The sequence below is a fragment of the Ochlerotatus camptorhynchus genome, unplaced genomic scaffold (assembly GCF_037179485.1).
Source record: "Ochlerotatus camptorhynchus isolate MF236.1 unplaced genomic scaffold, CSIRO-AGI_Acam_v1.1 ptg000284l, whole genome shotgun sequence".
NCBI classification, from domain to species: domain Eukaryota; kingdom Metazoa; phylum Arthropoda; class Insecta; order Diptera; family Culicidae; genus Ochlerotatus; species Ochlerotatus camptorhynchus.
Window position 1 is genome coordinate 4335960 of NW_027040773.1, and position 19432 is coordinate 4355391.

The 19432-nt window shown below is 37.9% G+C and overlaps 1 protein-coding gene across 3 annotated transcripts in view; it reads right to left on the reverse strand.

Annotated features, from left to right (window-relative positions):
- Positions 1-19432, reverse strand: part of DIP-zeta (Dpr-interacting protein zeta) — a 307293-nt gene that overhangs the window by 188051 nt on the left and 99810 nt on the right. For all 3 annotated transcript variants that reach the window (XM_065228207.1, XM_065228209.1, XM_065228208.1), the window contains exons 4-6: positions 12985-13201; positions 5515-5673; positions 5024-5152 (exon numbers count right to left, since the gene is read on the reverse strand). In XM_065228207.1, the coding sequence (XP_065084279.1) occupies positions 5024-5152; positions 5515-5673; positions 12985-13201 (505 nt within the window). The remainder of the gene's footprint in view (positions 1-5023; positions 5153-5514; positions 5674-12984; positions 13202-19432) is intronic.

Below are 19432 nucleotides of genomic sequence, written 5' to 3' on the forward strand. Positions count from 1 at the left end.
ATTGGCACCCATCCTCAGTGAATCTTGATTCCAATTTTTCGTTCGTAATTGAATCAGACGCATCGGATAACGCCGTAGAAGCTGCCTTAATTCAACACCTAAAAGGAGTAAAAGCATAGAAGTAACGTGCTCAACTTTTTGGCTCAGCTCTGGTACTCTCTTCGGTCCCAAGCTAGTTGATTCATCCCTCGAAACATAGGAAAATCCACTAACCCCTCATTTTATTTGTCAAACTTTCATACCGAATCAAAACAAACATAGTGTAGTACTAGAATTTCGGCTAGAATGGGGTACGTTAATCGTTTGCCAATAGGCTAGTCAAGTAGTAAGCCAATTTAAAATCGTTAGTTTCGTATTGATTGTTGGTTAAAGGGTGTCCCACATCAAAAGCATCACGGAAAAAAACGCTGTAAAATTTGAAAATTTAGTTAAAAGTAGTCTAGAGTGTATTGTTTACACTGTATTTATATCGCTGTCATACCAAGGTTCATTGAAAAATGCAGGGCTATTATGAAGCAGGCACTACGGAAGCATCCCAAGGAGGTCAAATCTGAGGAAGACATGAAGAAAAAGTGGGTTTCCGTACAGAAGAAGCTGTAGCCAGATGTTGTACAGAACCTAATGAGTGGAGTTAAGCGTAAGGTGCGAGCGTATGGTTATGGTATTGAAGTTGAATGAAATGAAAATGCCAAAAGCTTACTAATGACTAATATTTTATTGTCTGAAAGTTTGAAAAGGATCGGTTAACTAGGTAATTTTCTACGGCGTTTTTTTCCCGTGATGCAATTTGATGTAGGACACCCTTTATGCTAGCGTCGAACATTCAAGTTGCCTTCCTTCAGCTCCTGATCATTCTTCTAAAATTTTAGTATATTTGGATGTGAACGCATACTGCACTGGTCTTTTGAAGTTTATATTGGCATTACTATGGGAATAAGTGAACTTTTTGCTGTCGAAGTCCTTAATGATATAAGAAAAGCTTGCAATTTTTGTTCTTATGGGACAATGGTATACAACACACTCCCTGGGCAGAACGCACCAGCTGACCTTCTTTTGTGTTGTTCATGGATTTTTCCTAACTTTTATGTTGTCTTATCAAGCAGCACTTCTAGCATAGCATCTAAACTCGAAACTCTGCATGCTACAATTGGAATTGGAATTCAAGAAAAACTTAAAATAAAATTAAAAACGTGCGTTCTACCCGGGGTGCCTTATGTACCATTCTTCCTTATGTGAAATTTAATCAGCTACAACTTTGCTAAACACCACTTTTTTATTCGACTTCAAGGTATTTAGTTTTCAATTGATTTCGAAGCCATGTTTTTATATTTAAATCTAATTTAAAAAAAATCTCTTGTATAGAGCTTGGGAGTGGCATGAGTAGTTTTCTTTTACTTCCGTTATACATTAATATTCATGTTTTTGACAAACACGCATACTTCGATCACTTCTTGTTTACTTCCTCAGTACGAAGTACCACTAGCGTGCACAGGAATCTTGTGAAGGAGGGGCAATTGTTTGGTCTATGGTGCATTTAATCTGGGGATGGGGAGTACTCCCAAGTGCGTGGGAGATGTTGATGTCCACCCACCACTGTTTCCCTACTGTTCAATTTAGCTAATTTTATTTATTTTTTACTCCGGTGGTGGTTCATCTTCTTCAATGGAAACTGTGTTGAGTACTTGGCACTGATGAAGTCTGCAAGTAGTAGACGATATATTTAAAATTAAAACACTTATTTTCAATTTTTTTTTGTAATTCCATATAACTCGAAAACAGTAGCTTCAGAAGAGTTGTTTATTTTATCAAGATAAACAACTTTGCCTAATTCGTCAATTTTTCAAAACGCCATTTCAATGTATTAAAAAAAATTATAGAAATAATACATACTCCACTAAAATGATGAAATCTCAAAAACACCAAAATATACCTTTCTTAAATTTTGATATTTTGTTTATCGAGTATTGCTTAATTTTTGCTGAAAATGTCAGGTTGCGATTTTTTGCGCTTTGGGAGATATTAAAGTTCAAAAATTGTTGTTTTTATCGGTTTTTCAACAATATCTTTAAAATTTGAAACTTAAACCAGTATGTTTATTCACAAAAGTTATTTATTTAATGCATTTGCATAAGAGAAAAATATAACATTATATGATTGTCAGCAAAAAACCGAAACAGAAAGAAAAAAACATATTTTCGACATTTTTTCTTTAACTCCACATAACTTGGAAACAGTAGGCTGTGGAAATTTTACGTCTCGAAAAGAGTTGTTCATTTTGTCAAGGCAAACAATTTTTCCCAAGACATCAAGTCTCCAAAACGTCAGAGAAAGAAGTTAGATTGTGGCGTTAGAAGTTAGATTGTGGCGCCATCTTTGCGGAAGAGTTTTGAACTATTTGTTTATGTCAATAGATGGTCCTTATTATGATGAGAAACTTTACCCAAAACACCAAGTCGCGGAAATGCTTCGTTTTGGAGTTATTAATTTTGCTCCGCTAGAATGCATTTCTGGCCCAGTGTGAAGATTCTTAGACTAATTCTTAGTAAGACAAAAATAGACTAAGGTTCAATGGCAAACTAATACCCACTTTTCAATTAAGGAATCCAAAAGCTGTCTTTAATCTTTGTACAGTTGCAAAAAAGTCGATCGTCAGAATTCCTTGAGGTTCTTTTCGAAATTTTTAGAACTCTATGAGCTCTTTTGTAATTCTTCTCAGAAATCCACTGGAATTACGCTTAGAACTCTTCATGATTTTTTCTCAGAACACTTTAGAACTCAAATTCCTTTAGAATTTCAGAATTTATTCCCGGAATAAACTAGAAATTATCCTCGGAATTCGCTTGAAATTTTGCTTAAAATCCCTTTGAAATTTCACTCAAATTTTGATTTTCTCGGTATTCTTTTCGAAATTATCTTGGAATTATCTGCAGGATGCACTAGAAATTATCGGTAGAATTTTCTTTGATTTCTTCCCAGAAATATTTTGGAACTGTCCTAAGCATTCAATATGCTTGAGGTTCTCAGAACACCTTGGAACTGAAATTCCCCTAAACTTTCAGAAGAAGTTCCTCTGTATTCTCCAGAAATTCTTCCCAGAATGAGCTTAAAATTATCCTCGGAACTCACTTGAAACTTTCCTCAACATCCCATTGGAATTTCATTAAAAATTTGATGCTCTCGGTATTCTTTTCGAAATTATCTTGGAACTATATGCAGGATTCACTAGAAATTATTCGCTGAATTTTTATGAAATCATCCCCAGAAATCTTTTCTTTTGGAACTGTCCTCCTAATTCAATGAGGCTCTTCTTTGAAGTCAATTTAAGTTGCCCGTTAATTCACCGAAACGTCGTAGTTTTTCTACCTGAAATGTTCAATAAAGCTTGCCTCCATTCACCAGAACTGTGCCATTTTTACATCAGGAATTTTCAATTCAGCTTGCCCCTCCATGCAGAAGAATGTTGCAAATCTTACACCAGAAATTTTCAAAACAAACTTGCCACCAGAAAATTTTAGGCCAGAAAATTTCAATTGACCAGAACGATGCAAATTTTCCACCGTTGATGTTTAATAAAAATTGCTTCTCCAGTATTCTGATTGGTGCAGATTTCCTTTTTCCATTTTCCACCAAACATTTTCAATATAGCTGGCTTCTCCTATCATCAGCATGTTTTGCAGGTTTTCCACCAAATAAAGTTTGCCTCTATTTTCGGATTTTTTTTATCATAAATTTTCAGTAAAGCAGCTTCCCTCCAATTATCCGAATGGTGCATATGTTACACCAGAAATTATTATTAAAATTTGTTTCTCTATTCAGCAGAAGAATGCAAATTTAAAAACAAAAAAATCCAAAAAGCTTGCCGGTGCAGATTTTCCACCAAAAATCTACAATTTAGCTTAATTTTAAATAAAGCTTGTGCCTTCATTTACCAGACTAGTGCAAATTTTGCACCAGAAATTTTCAATAGAGCATGCTCCTCCATTCACTAGAACGGTGCACCAAAAATTGTCAGTGAAGTTTGTTTCACCATGCACTCTTCATGCACCAGAATGGTGCAAATTTTCCACCATACATTTTCAATCAAGCTTGCATACATCAGAACGATGCAAATTGTGCACAAAAAAATTAATAAATCTTGCTATTACATACCACAGTGTTGCGAACTTTGCACCAGACATTTTCAGATAAATGTGCACCAGAGTTATTCATTTTGATTAGTCCCTCCATGCACCGCCTTGATAATATTTTTACACCAGAAATATTCAATAAAAAGCTTTTTCTTCGAATTAACACCACGAAGGTGAATTTTTTCAATTTACCCTTTTCTTTTAATCCTGCATGAACAACCTTGAAAAAAAAAATTACACTCGGAATGTGGTGCAGTTTTTTTACCAAAAAATTTCATTGAAGTTTGTCTCTTCATGCACCTTTGTGGTGCAATTTTCAGGCAATATATTTATTTATAAAAGGTGGGGCAATTGCCCCACCTTGCCCCACCCTGTGCACGCCAATGCGAAGTACTCAAACACCACTGCTCCGAAAACACAGTAGCTCCGAAAAGTGACGATATCAATTATCATTGTTCTTGCAGCAGCTTCTGACTTCCACCGTGATTGTCATCATTCGCTGTGTTAACAATACTCCCCAATTATCCCTCCGGAAAGGTGACAAATTTAACGACTTTCCACTTAATCCGTTCAGTTCCACCGCAGCGGAAGCAACTGGTTCATTACAATCCCTTAATTTCCATATTTCCCCTGGTTTCTTTCCGGCGAACAGTCACCTTCCAGCGCACAAGAACACCATTTAGTACCATCAAGTGCAACCTTTTGCCGGGAAGCCTTCCTCTGTCATCTACATGGGTAATTTTAATGTGATGCAAATGAATTTAATTTAAATTGCTGGTGAAATTAAATCCCTTTCCCGAGTGTTCGTTCGTCGTTTTCGGTTTTTCTTCTTTTCGCTCGGAACAATGTGCTTTACCAGCGGAAATATCATAAGGGTTTGGTTCGTTGGTACTTACAGTCAACGCTGACTTTAATCCGCTTCGACACCGTGGGTGGGACACCGTTCGATGCAATGCAGAGGTATGCACCCATGTCCAGGCGGGAGATTTTCGATAGCTCCACCGATTCTCCATCCCACTCGAGCACTGGGGGAGAGGGGGGCCATCAGCGACAACAGCGTGTGAAAGAAGAAAATAAGGAAAATTTATTAATGCGGACAATGTGGTCGGTTCTCCGTTTGTCGAAGATGCTGGTATTGCCACTTCTGGGGTTTGAATGGAAAAAACGGGGTTCTCGAGTTCGTTTTCAAGACATCGTGGCGTTGGTTGAAAAAAAAAAATAACAATTTTTACAGTATAACTCAAAATACAATCTTCACTTTTTATCGGAGAACATCATGAATACACCGATCGCACTTCCCAAATTGCCAATCAACAAATTTCCTACCGTGAAATCCTGTTCTTCCCCCCCAAACACCAGCATGAACCGTCCCGTCGTCGATACCTACCACTTAACGACTTATTAATAGCTATTTTAGAATTATCGTCCCGTTTCCATTTGACCTGTGGCATTGGACTTCCCGTGGCGCGGCATTTCAGCGTCACGTTGGATCCCTCCCGGACAATAACGTCGCTGGAACTGAGCGAATCGTCGATGTTGGGTGGCACTGCAATGAGAAGAAGAAAAAGAAAAAGAAGAACAAGAAGTCAGAAACGAATGAACACATATTTGAAACGGGACTCCCAGCTCAAGTCGGCCAGGAATCGAATCATGAAAAATGAGGTGATGAATTTTCCGGTACACCGGTGCTACCGAGGAAGGAATGGATGATGAGAAGAACGGAAAAACTTCGTTATTTTTTGCCCTTCGTTCTTGGAGCTGCCAGGAAATGAAAATAAATAAATGTTTATTTTGAAATTGTTTTCCCCCGGCCCAAAGTCTGACTGACGTGCTTCCTGGCTTTTGACGCCCAGCTCGGATTCCTGCGGACGCGGGAGTTCCTAGTTCTTTCTTTGCACACCAGTAGTCGGAGGAACATTTTTCTTTTGCTTTAGTGGTTGTCAAGCATCAACGAATCGTGGTGCGGCACTAGCGCAGCGTTGCGATGCTGCGGAGAACAGACGGTCCATGACGATGCTCGTTCCAGGTATTTATGTCTCGGATGATGGCAATGATCCTAATGCGATTTGAATTTAAATTGAGTTTTTTTTGCTGCATCTTTGCATCATCAACGTGTGAAGTGAGTGTGGCATTTTGGCGCGGAACGTTCGATAGGTTGTCAATAACTTAGTCGGTGTCGAAAATCGATACATTATTGTGACGCTTGATGTCACGTTTCCGGAAATTGTTTTGTGTTCCTAGTTTATCTTCCTACGTTATCAAAGTTTTTGTGTTCGTGTTAAAGAAGGCATTTCCCTTTTGTTTTTCAATGAACCTGACTAGAGAGGGTCTAGTAGATATAAGAGAGGAGTGGATCCAAAACAAACTGCCTTGGCAACATAGGCTTGGGTGGGTTCTAGCAACACTGCCAATGCATTCAAGATAGGCGCTGCTCGATTAGCTCTGGATTTGTAGGGATACCATCCGTCCTGATTTATCAGGACATGTCCTGAATTTCTCGTGTAAAACTCATTCATGTTTGACTGAAACTTTGTGAGCGTGTACAATGTGACAGTTCTCTTTGATAGTGCTATTTCATCGATGAGCTGCGCCGGAAGTATCCTTGCTTCATTCCGGGACGAAGCTTTTTTTAGGCTAAATGTTGTGTGTGTGATTAGTACGTGTCTGTGGCCAACAACAGTATTTAGAACAATTTGCCAATTGTTGCATACTTAACATTGTTTATTGTGCAGCATGTATCTATTACCATAAAGTTTAGTTTAATGATTAAATATGTGTTGCCGGCGCCGGTGGTGTAGTGGTAAGCGTGACGTGCTTTCTCACCACAATGGGTGTGGGTTAAATCCCAATCGAGGTCGGTGGGATTTTTCTGAGGAACAACAGTCTCTGGTCACGTCTTCCTTTGGAAGGAAAGTTAAGCTATTGGTCCCGGCCTAGGGGCAAGTCAGCTATACTCTGAGCTAATATGAGCAGTTTTCTTAATGGCAATTAAGTTATTTTTTCTTTATAATAGCCTTGTTGATGAGTTCATGGTCCATCCAACTACTACCCTGTCATAATCAAACAGTTATCGTCCAACACACCACCTCGGTTGATCAAGACCCTCACTCTGATTAGAAGATCTTGAGCAGTACCATTGGATTACCTCTCTCCCACTACGTACTAGTGAAGCCATTATCATGCCATCATCAGTGTCATCATCGTCATCGATCGCCACCGATTACACATAGGAGTGATGAGGATGACCAAATCAGATAAGTGATAAGAGCATTGAGAATATCACCAGCTCTCACTACCCGAAGAAAATCATCGCATCGAAGGAGGACTGAACTACCTAAAACGGTCGTGCGGGCCAATGATCAGTCCACCTCAACCAGATCACTGTATTGCACGGGCAGGATACCCACGACGGCATTTTAATTCGATACGTTGTTCTTAGTTTAAGTCAAATACAAATTAGTGATAAGCTTAATAAACCTTTAATTGCATGTTTTGGTTTGATAAATAAAGGGCTATGTATTATTTAACGGTCGCGAGTACTTAGTTAGTTGATGCGAAACAAACACTTCATATTGAATTGTCTGCTTGAAGTGTCAATGGACGTTGTGGTTGGTCCATACATATAGTACCCTTTGTTTGCCGTGGAGCTGGAAGGTAAAGGCCCCCGTTCAAGCCTCTTGGTAGAACAATTTATTTCATGTATAGATACTGATGTAAACTGAAAATGTTTGTCTATGTTCCAACATCGATCAAACGAACTTCATCATGGATTACGAGAAATGATTATTACATTCGGTAGTAACGATAAGGATAATGTTATAACTTATATAGTCGATAAATTGTAGCCTCATTCTTCCTAGATCATCAAGAACTATTCTGTTGTTTATTTTTGCTTGAGCAGAACCACAAATGTGTAAATACGAAGAGAAACCTGTTCAACTGAGTTGGTGCAATACAAATTTTCATTTTGACAACGATATTCATTATTGAGCAACGCGAGTAACTCAGAGTTACTCAAGATTTGCACGAAAATTACTCATGATTGAAAGCTGTCTTGCCCCTAGCCAATGTGTGTTTGAATGGGCTGGCCCACATTTATTTGGGGGAAATTTTTCATATTTTTTTTTCAACGGGTCAACCCCTAGATTTGTGCCATTAGGTGAGAAAAATACTCTCTGAAAATTTCAGCTCATTCGGATGTAACATTCGGATATTGGTTGAAATATATGGAGAAATAACATTCCATCACTCTTTCGTACATTGAACTGGTTCAGCAAGCTGGATTATGTTTAATGTTCATATGGCAGATTTCTTTGAAATTTTCATATACAAAATGCTCATATACTTTCAAAAGCGAATATCTCAATAAAACTGACTGGATTCATGATGCAATCTTAAACAAAGTTGTTACTCATCAATTGAACTACTTGTTTTGAAAATATGAATCAAATCGAGAATAAGGATTTTTTTTATGATGTGTAGGTGTGTCATTTTTTCATGTATTTTATCCAAATTCCCCATACAAAATTCAAACTAAAAGTGCTAGCTTCATGGTGAATTAGAACGATTAAGGTCAAGTTAAGCTTAGTCTGGTTCGATGAACACATTCTAAGCATTTGTCTGTTCTGCCGCTGAGTTGAGTCGGACCATTTTTGTTATTGCCTCTGTCCTATTTGTAGTGATAGCCTGGTAGGAAAATGAACATTTTGAGTTAAATCTCTCAAATATTGGTACTGAGTGTTTATTGATGCGAATATTTGCAGCATTGAAGAGAAAATGTGATGGTTTGAGTGTGATGCGAGAATGATGAATCACATTCCGCTTAGTAGGGGAGTTTGACCGCTTCTATGACATCACTGCACCGTCTAGCGTACTGGGAGGTGTGGGTTCGATCTGTAAGCACTGGATTTTATTTCACCATTTTCGCAACATATCTCACCACCCTAATACATGTTGTGATAAAACATGTCCTAAGTATTTTTAACATTGTGCATATGATGTCAGATAATTTTTCAGCTAATAATCCTCAGCTCATAATTCAATTTAAATAATTAATCTGTACACGAAGATGTTGCTTATTATTTTATCAATCGATGAATTTCAAAACATACATCAACCACGCAAAATTTACAGAAAAAGTAATAATGTAATAATTGGATCACATTGAAGCTGTCAAATATTTGGAAAATTTTGACATATATATTTGACCATATATTGCTATGGCAAATATTTGGTTTGTATTTGTCATTCCATTTAGTTGACAATTAATAAAATAGTGTGATAACTTTTGTATTTACAGCCAAAAAAATCTTGAAATTCTTGAAATTCTTGAGTAGCAAACAACATCGAATAATCGTCGCTTGCTGTGATGGTACTCAGTCTTGTAAGCGGTCACGGTAGTCAACACATTTTCTGTGATAATTGACTGCCTTTGCCTCCGACACTTGCAAAACAAGCTATCATAGTACAGTACCAAACTAAAATGTCATATGACAGGCTCTGTCATACGACACTGTCGCCGAAGACCGTCACGAATGTATGTATTTTAGTTTTTCTCATAATAAGAGCTGCTGATGGTGTGCTTGTGTGAATTCTGAAAATAGCCAGCAATGATGTCCTAGTAATAATATTTCTGATCAGAAATGGTTTGATTTACACCAAATTGAGGAATTACAACGAAATCACACATGTCATATGATAGCTATTTTGATCATTTTCTTTTAGCTCGAATGTTATTCTACCGCTCGTGTTGTGTGAGAGAGACGACGGTAGAGCATGAGTGTTCGAATACAAACAGACTGTCGCGCACGACAACGAAGCGAGTGTAGTAAAAAATGTCAACTGTTTCAACTGGACCTGGACCACTGGAATAGACAATTTATGTGATGTGCCATTGTGTGAAGGTCGACTTTGGCATCCATTGACTGTTTTCGGCAATGAAAGTTTAAACGTTAATTTCACTGTATTTTCCCATCAAAAAATTCGCTGAATATATTCAAAAGATTCCTTAGTCTTTCAGCTTCAATACGATTTCATTTTTATGGCAGAGCAATTCGGTTATGGCAGATTTTTCTATAAATGAAATATACGCACTACAAAATTCGGCTGATTTCGAGTTGCCGATAGTAGATCAGCTGGTTAACACGCAGTTCAAATGTATAGTTTGCCGAAGAAAAGCGTTGATAAAACGCTTTCAAACAGTTTTGAACAATTTTGTCGATTGAAAAGGAGAGCCGTAGATAAATGTAAACAAACAAACACGGCATATGTGTGCGTGACGCTGAGAAAATATTAATAGAAGTGCGGAAGCTGCTTAGATTGACGAGAATTTGTTAATTTCCCTAGCAATTCAAATGCATTTTTGATTGAAAAGCAAACGATGTCCTCCACAAATCCTTTGGGAGTACATATGAACTTTTTTTATCATCTCCTGGACAAGCTCCTTCAGAATCGGTTCTGGATCAAGTCCATGTACCATTAAAGGTCTCTTTCGGATGCTGGACCGGTTCCCCTGACATATATTTCTGATCAAATAAACTGGAGAAAAGGATTTATTTGATAGAAAAAAAAAACTACCTCGGAGGAGTTCATAGCACTTCTCGGATAGTTTCTTTGGGATATATGTTGGGCATCTCAAAAGAGTCCATAAGACCCCATGATTAATGGAGAAATGTCGTTAATAATTACCTTCCTCAATTTTAACGTCTGGTTAACCATTTTCAGAATGCTCCAAGAAAAACTTTTGCATATACCTGTGCTAGAACCGATTCCAGAGGACCTAGAATGAACTCATGATCATTCGATCTCCAAACCTGATATGGATCATATAATCTCCAGTCTGGAACGAGGCCTGAGATTAGTAAAATAAATAATGTCGTTCAGCTGCAAATATTGTAATACGTCAACAGATATCTTGACAAATTGCTGGTCAAATAACTAAATCGTATTTTTATTTTTAATAATTTATTTGATAAGTCTCAACCGAATTAGCTTTACAAAGCCGAGGATTCTTGTTCACTATACAATACATCTTAAAACTATTGTCAAAAGGTACAACACAATCAACAATTTATCTTCTGCTATCCAATAAGCATCCTTCACCTGTTCCAGTGGTTTCATTGTATGGCAGATTCGCCAACGGGGGTCAGAGCGCTTCCATTGCAGCAATGGACGCAAAACGTGGTCAGCACTCACACATTCATCACGAAACGGTTGCTTTCCAAAGTTGACGACGCATCGACTTAAAGAACTGCTGATGAAGAAAAATGAGGAGGACCACACAATGGTTGTTGCCGAGTAAACAGACGATCGCGGGACACACATTGAGAGTGGTTTGCTTCTGTCAACAGCCGAGTGAACACTGATTACCAAATCGTAGTATTTGGTCAAATAATGTGTGGTCAAATATTTGCCAAATATCAGACAAGTGTAATGGTTTAGGTAAACAAATATGACAAATATCATCATGACAAATATCATTATTTGGCAAAATAGCGGCGCCGGTGGTGTTGTGGTATGCGTGATTACCTCTCACCCCAGCAGGCCTGGGTTCAATCCCAGTCGGTGCCGCCGGGATGTTTTGAGGCATAACATCTCTGATCACGCCTTCCTTCGGAAGGGAAGTAAAGCCGTTGGTCCCCGGTTCATGAGTTGATGAGTCGATAGGTAGGGTCCATGTGTGGGATCTGCCTTCCTGGCGTCGGTAGAATTGGTGCTCAGCACGGAAAACAGGATCGACGGAAAACAAATCAAGGAAAAAACTCCTAAGTCCGTAAAATTCCCCCCGACTCCGACTTGTCGACTCCAACTCCGACTCCACAGCCCTGATTTATACACAAATCGATCCAACCATCCTCGAGAAAAGTGATTGTAGAATTTCACTTGTTTGTTCGAATATCCGGAACCAAATGTCTAATCAGGATTCTATGGAAGTTATATACGAACAAAATGGAACCTGTTGCACCTAAATCGGTGCAATCCTCTCCGAGAAAAGTGAGTTCGTTTCTCTGTTTTATTGTGTTATTCCACTCTCCGGAACTAAATGTCTGACCGGGATAAAATTAATAGGATTCAATGGGAGTATGTGCTTCTGTGTCCATGGCTTAGAAATTTTGTGATAAATAACTAATAATTCTACACAAAAGTCATATCAGATATAAACAATACCCGAGGATAGTGTATTTTTAATATAGTAAATTATTATTTAAATCATGTTTCCCTTACATTTCCCCATTTTAAAGTAGATAGCAAATTTAAGACAGTGCTTGGTGCCATCAATGCAAACCAAACGAGCAGCGGATGTAAAGTTGACCCGCCCTAATGGACATTTGCTATCCTCATGTTACGCTTAATTTGATTTACTAATACCATTATTCCACAAATTCAAAACAATTTAAAGAGCAATGATTCCCATTCTATTCCATCCAATGATTCCGTTTTCCCGCCGTAGACATGATACCTTGAATTCAATTTCCCATCCCTACCGTCGTACCGTCATCGATTGAATTTGACTAAATCCACTCTGTACAACAACGGTTTGTTACTGAGTACCATCGGGTGGTATAAAATCGTTAATCTCTGGCTTCCTTCTGGGAGCTGCAGCAGCTTACGATAACATCTGGAATGAGCCGACGACGGCAACGACGAGGACGAAATCGTGTGATTGAATAGAATATCGATTTCGTAGCGGAAAACAATTTCAAGCGACGACGTGATTAGGAGGAGAAGTGTCGCACCGAGAGCGCAATCTGAATTGAATTATCTAGTTCTGCTTTCTTCCGACGACTAGCAGATTTCATTACTAATGTTTTTGGTCGATTTTTACGTTGTTGTAAAAAATAAAACGAGAGAAACTTACCGACGACGTGCAGATAGCCAAACTGTGTCTTGGCCGTCACGGTATTGATTTGGCACATGTAACGGCCTTTGTCCTCCTCCTGGACGTTTGATATGTGTAGGAACCATGTTTTGTGCTTGTCATGCTTGTCATGTGTCACGCTGATCCGTGGATTTCGCGTAATCACATGGTTATGTACAGTGAGAATAGCAGACTGCTCGAAGTGCATCCACGCTACCTGAAAATAACGAAATATTGTTGATTACATCTGCAAGAAATTGTTACGTGGAAACATAATCAGTCAGTTTAACTCAATTTTATTCCTTCACTCATCGCTATTCCCCACCCAGAACACAATTTTCCTGCAATTCAAATCATTTTGATGAACCCATTGACAAATTCGCTCGGCTGTTCTCCCAACGGTAGTCAATTTGTATTCCACCTCGGTTAGGGGGAGATGCTCTACGCTAATACACATATGAATGAACTTCCATTGCATGCTGGAGGGTGGAATCCTTCAGTGTATCATAAGGTTATGCGATATCCTTCCCGTGTACGGTTTATTCGATGATGATACTGAGGCCAGTTCTGTTGAGTAGAGGCTAGACATATTTATTTATGGAGACGTATATTTGACGGAGGATTACTGTTTGGGATCCATTTAAGTTTTTATCATCGTATAATACGATTAATCATAACTCATGCCTCCTCGTGCATGTTTTACCCTTATTACAAAGATACATCGCTTAGAAATCCGACTTTTAAGCCAAGGCCCGGGGGCCCAATGTCATATACCAATCGACTCAACTCGACGAGATCGGCCACTCTCCAGTTGTATTCATGTATGTATGTATGTAAGGTAGCCACCATCCTTTCAAGACTTGTCTTGGATGCAGCTCCACTTAATAGCAAGATCAATTTGAGCTACCGATCTGAATTCACTATATCGCTGTATGAAGGGTCAAAAACGGAAGGGTGGACCCGTAAGCAGAGACACTCACGCGAAATCCACGGGAATTTAAGAATCTCCTTCCAACGATACGCTCCAACAAATCGAATAACACAATTCGCAATACTTATTAAGCTTCCTACTGGATGGTTTGTTAAGAAGGGCGCGTCAATCGCCCTGAAACTGTTGGAGTAGAATTCACACCACCACAATCGAATCGGTAGGATAAAGAAAATGATAGGGTTTATTCCCTCCTAGACTCCAGCTGTCAATCATACCATCGTCCAGTTTCAGTTAGAATGATACCCTGATGCTCCCTCCCAACCCAGTATTTATTTATATAATGAAAATATATGCATTGGAGAAATGAAATATATCAGAACATTAAAATATGACATAATGAAATACTTTTATATGGATAATATAGTTACTACTGCAATGAAGAAGTATTTTACATATAATAAGATGCAGCTATATACCTTTTCAGCTTACAATGGCAGGTGGATGCAGCACTGAAATGTATAGGGTATATAAGGCAATTAAATATATTTTGCTCGAATGGTGCTAACAATAATGCTAAAAATTGTGATGAATAACTAACAGACGAAAAATATAATCTTATTTAATGTTGTTATTTCCTCTGCTTCATCAGCTTCATATTAATTTCGATGACTTGCTTGGGTAACTGGAATATTAAGCTAATAGTAATAGTACATCATGCAATGTATAATTTATATAATATATGTAGTGAAATGCAACATATAAAAAAAATAAACAAGTTTTGTTATTTATAATCATTGGCCGTGGTATGATTGAACTCAACTTTACCTATTTAATTAATCCACAATTTAAATAAAGAATCAATTTGCTACATAGTCGAGGATATTTGAGCATACAAGATTTATAAAACAAGTATCAATGAATAATTCTTGAAAGAGCAAAATTCTGCAAAAGTAAAACAAATTAAAAACATTGGCCTAATGTATGATGATATTCAATTTATTCTCTGGGTAGTCCAAATTCTGAAAACCATATATCATATTATATAATAATAAAATAAAATGTAAATAACAATGATTTGCTATTTGATACACCTTCTGGTCCATCAGTATCTGCAGGACAACTATTTTCTGTAAATGAAAATTATAGTTATAATGATATAATGAGATTTTAAATATGTGAAGTAAAAATAATTTACTAGTCATGCAATATATAAAATATAATGAATGTAAAATAAACAAGTATTACAAAATACACATAAGCTCAATTTAAGTTAACCGCAGTACATTTTTTTATTATGTTTTTTTGATATTTTATTGGAATTGAACAAACTCTTTATTATGCACCATAGAATGGTTTAACGCAATATGGAATGCTTTTTTTAAAATATTGGTAAGCTTTAATAAAGAATCAATAGTCAGAAAAATCGAGGTTATTTGGACAGCTAACAGTTTTCATGCAATTGTAATCATGCATTACAATGTTTTTGTATTTTCCTGAACGAAGGCTGATAAAAGTGAATCATTATAATATTAATTTAAAAATGTTCCATCATCGAAGAGCTGAAAATAAACTTAAGGATTTAAATCAATAAATCCAGCCTAAACGGAGGACTCGCGAACACAATAAGTTCCCTCATCACTCATATTCCGAATCTGATTAAATAAGTATTTACAAGTATACCAATAAATATATCAACAAGTAATGTAATTTTGTCTCCTAGAAAGGAAAAATAGAAAGGTTAATTGCACTATAAACGGTATGCATACATTAGAGAAAATCAAACAATGTTACTTTGCTTCTTTCAGCTTGTTTTGCTTTTAAATATGTATTATTGAATATATAATAATAATATAATAGGACCCGGGATCCATTCAAACTCAAACTCCACGGCGGCGCCCCCCACACAAGAACAAGCCTCTACCACCAACGATCCTCCAAACCTGGAAACAAAAAAGCGCCCATTCCCTCATTAAATTCTATTCTTACACGACGTTAATAAAAAAATAATAAGATTCTCTTCAATTGGTCGCGTCGCGTCCACTCCGGCCGCGGCCCAAGACGGGACTTTTCTTTTTCTAGTCACTCTGTGCACCAAAGCAATGCACATAGTAAACAATAGATCAGCGCCGTTCAAGTCAAATTATCGCGCCCGGGACACAAAACAATTTCGTTCGAAAAAACTTTTTTTTTTGCAAGTGAACCAATCACACACGTATAAACGTCCGGGAGGCAGAGTGACAGCGCTAATCATAAAAGAAACAGCGTAAGATTAAATTAAAATCACTTACCATAATTCCTCGTAATTCAAATAGTTCCCACCCTCCAGTTGTATTCATAACCATAAAATATGAGTCTTTGAGGTTCATGAAAGTTTAGAAAATTGTTTGAATTTAAATGGATATTTTGGTGAATTACTATGGGAAACTATTGAATTTCACTTAACTTTGGTTCTAGCTGTCCAAACGATGACAAAAAAAAATAATTGGTTGGGTTGTGTATAAGACACGACCGCATGGTTGACGTAGACTACGTTAAGCTGTGTAGTGAAATTCTCGTGCATTTTTCTAGATATTGATTTAGAATACAGTAGAAGTAACCTATGGTTTTGGTTCTATGAATATATTTTGGATTTCCTACTTAGTAAAAGTTGGACCTCATAAAAATGCGAATACATATTCTATTACAATTGGTTCCTAAATTACAATCAGATATGAGTAGGACATTCTTTAGGTTATTCATTGAAGCGTCAAACAATGACCGTCATGACGGCTGATATTTCCTATCACTTCAAGATTGCTAAGACACAAATCTTGGACGGTTATGACATCACTCATGAAATTGAAATTCCTTGTGTACTGCACTGCAGCAATCGTGAAGTTCCAGTTTCTTTGTTATAAGTTTTGTGAGAGCTGATATTTGTGCTGTTGAAATTGTGTGTGGTACAACTGAGATTGATCAGAAATAACGTTTCCATAGCGATTCAACTTCAAAACGCTAAAAAAAATCACACACAAAAACGGAGTGCACAATTTTGCACCAATGTCATGCAACATTTCTTAGTTGATCGGGATGATCTCGATTAGCCATAAATCCCTCCAAGAAGTTCTCGGTAGGGTAGAGCGCTACTTCGTCGTAATCGCCCATTTCCGTTCTATCGATCAGAAAAGATCAATAATATCAATGATTTCACCGTGTACAAATCAATAATAGGTTTGTTACGATGCGTTAGTTCATTAATCCTGTTAAAGCGCATTGTATGAATATTTACGCTCATTGTTCTCAAAACAAAAGAAGCGCTCCTAGCGAATCCCCTTTTTCTACGTTTATCCGTAGGACGAAGAAAAGCTAATAGCGTTTCAATGCGTTTGGACGGAATTGAAACTAGTAGGACGAATTTAGAATCAAAAAGCAGTATTGGATTTTAGACAATATCTCAACAATTTGTGACTCTTTATCAAATACAACGGTACGTATGGAAAGGTGAATAAATTTAACAGTCATCTTTGACAGAAATATTCAATTATTTGTTTAAACTTGTTCAGGAAAGAGAGGTAAAGCACGGGTTGTGCTTAGTAGGACGGAAATTAGATCAAAATCTTTACATGTTTTATCTACCGATCGACAAAAAAAAAAACTAAATATTGCTGTTTTTTGGAAAGATTTCATTCGCGTTTTGTAGACGCACATGTATCATTTGGCATAAGAACACGAGGCGTTTTTGTGGTGGGAAAAAGTGACTTCCATAACTAAAAAATATTACAAATTCGACAGTTAGCATACATAGAGACGTAATCGCGATGATCGATTTGCTCTTTTGTTAATAACTCGCTTGGATTAACATGTTTCGGTGCGTTTGCTGTTGCTTTTGATAGCCAATAAAACCTGTTACAGCTTACAGCACTACATTGAAAAAATTTCAGATAATATTCTTGCTGAACATTGCATTAGGTCCTTAGTAGCATGGATCGCTTCTCTTCGTCGATTTTCTCTTCCGTTAATAATAACCGTTTATTGTTGTGTTTGTCGTATTAGATGCTAGATAAAAGCTTCTTTTATCGATCTGTGTGCTGAAAATACCTGGGAATGTCTCTACCGTATGCGTGATAATGTTTGCACCATTGAGCAATGTCTAAATTAAAAAAACCTCAACAATTTCGTTTTCGAGTTTTTTTTAATATTCAAAGGGGGAAAGTTTCTCAGAGTCTTAAACTCTGTTAATCATCGATCGAGTTTCCACTTGCAGCAATTACGGCCTCCACACGCTTCCGGAATGAACGGCAGGTTCTAATAATGTAGTCTGGATCCATTTCTTTCCAGGTACGGGTCAATGTTTGTCTGAGGTTTGCTGTACTCGGTGGCGTTTAGAACAGGCCTTGGCCTACATGAGTAATCCAGCGGATTAAGATCGGGACTGGATGGCGGCCACATATCCTTCACCCAGAACGGAAGATGTTCCTGCAACCACTTCTGAGTGCGGTTCGAGGTGTGGCACGGAGCCTCATCTTGTTGAAATACAACATTTGGCTTCGGACCGTACTTTTCTTTGATCCACGGAATAACATACTTACTTAAAATCCCGATGTAGACCTCCGTGTTGACCTTGTCGCCTTCTGGAATGAACACCGGGTTAATTTTTTTGCCATCGGAAGTCACCAATCCAAACACCATAACGCTAGCAGGATGCTTGGCCAGATACACGTTTTTGTGCTCGTCGGCCACGTCTTTTACTGGAAGAGAACTAATATACCGGTCGGCTCTGGAATTTAATACGGGATCGACGGTAAACATGCTCTCGTCGGTGAACAGGATTACCGGGTTTTTTCGCTTAAGGAAGTTCAAGATTTTCTTGCATCGTTCGACTCGTAGCTCCCGGATGCGGTTGATAATCATGTGCGTTTTTTTCCGTGCCCTCGACTTTGCCCCGCAATCTTCCTTTACGATCTTCCGTGCCGTAAAGTCACTGATCCCGTGTTCCTTTGCCATTTTTCTAATTGAACGCACTGGATTCACCCGAATCTTCCTTTTGATAGCAGCGATAACCCTCGGAACCCGAGCTGACCTCGGACGACCTGTGGCCACCTTCGCGGATAGTTGTCCTTTCTTTTCTCGGTCTAAAACCCTTTTGACGGTTCACCGGGACAATCACGAATACGCTGCCACTTCGTCATGGTGCAACTGTCAAACTAAGTAAATCATTTTCTTTTATACACAGCCTACTACGGTATGAGCTATAGGTTACGTGCATGCAAAGAAAGACAAGGCATTGTATGTACAGGTGAAACGGGAACCTTATTTGTACGATAGTGCAAACATTATCACGCATACGGTACATGGCCGAGGGGATTCAAGGAGAAAGTCGACGAAGAGAATCTCTGAATGTTAATTAGGACCTAATGCAATGTTGTTGTTTGAATTGTTTCGCTCAGTGTAGCAATGTAAAAAGAAAATCAATAAAGAGACTCGATCATTGCATGTAGGCCTTTTTGAACGCTCACTGTCGAATTTCAGTACCTAGCA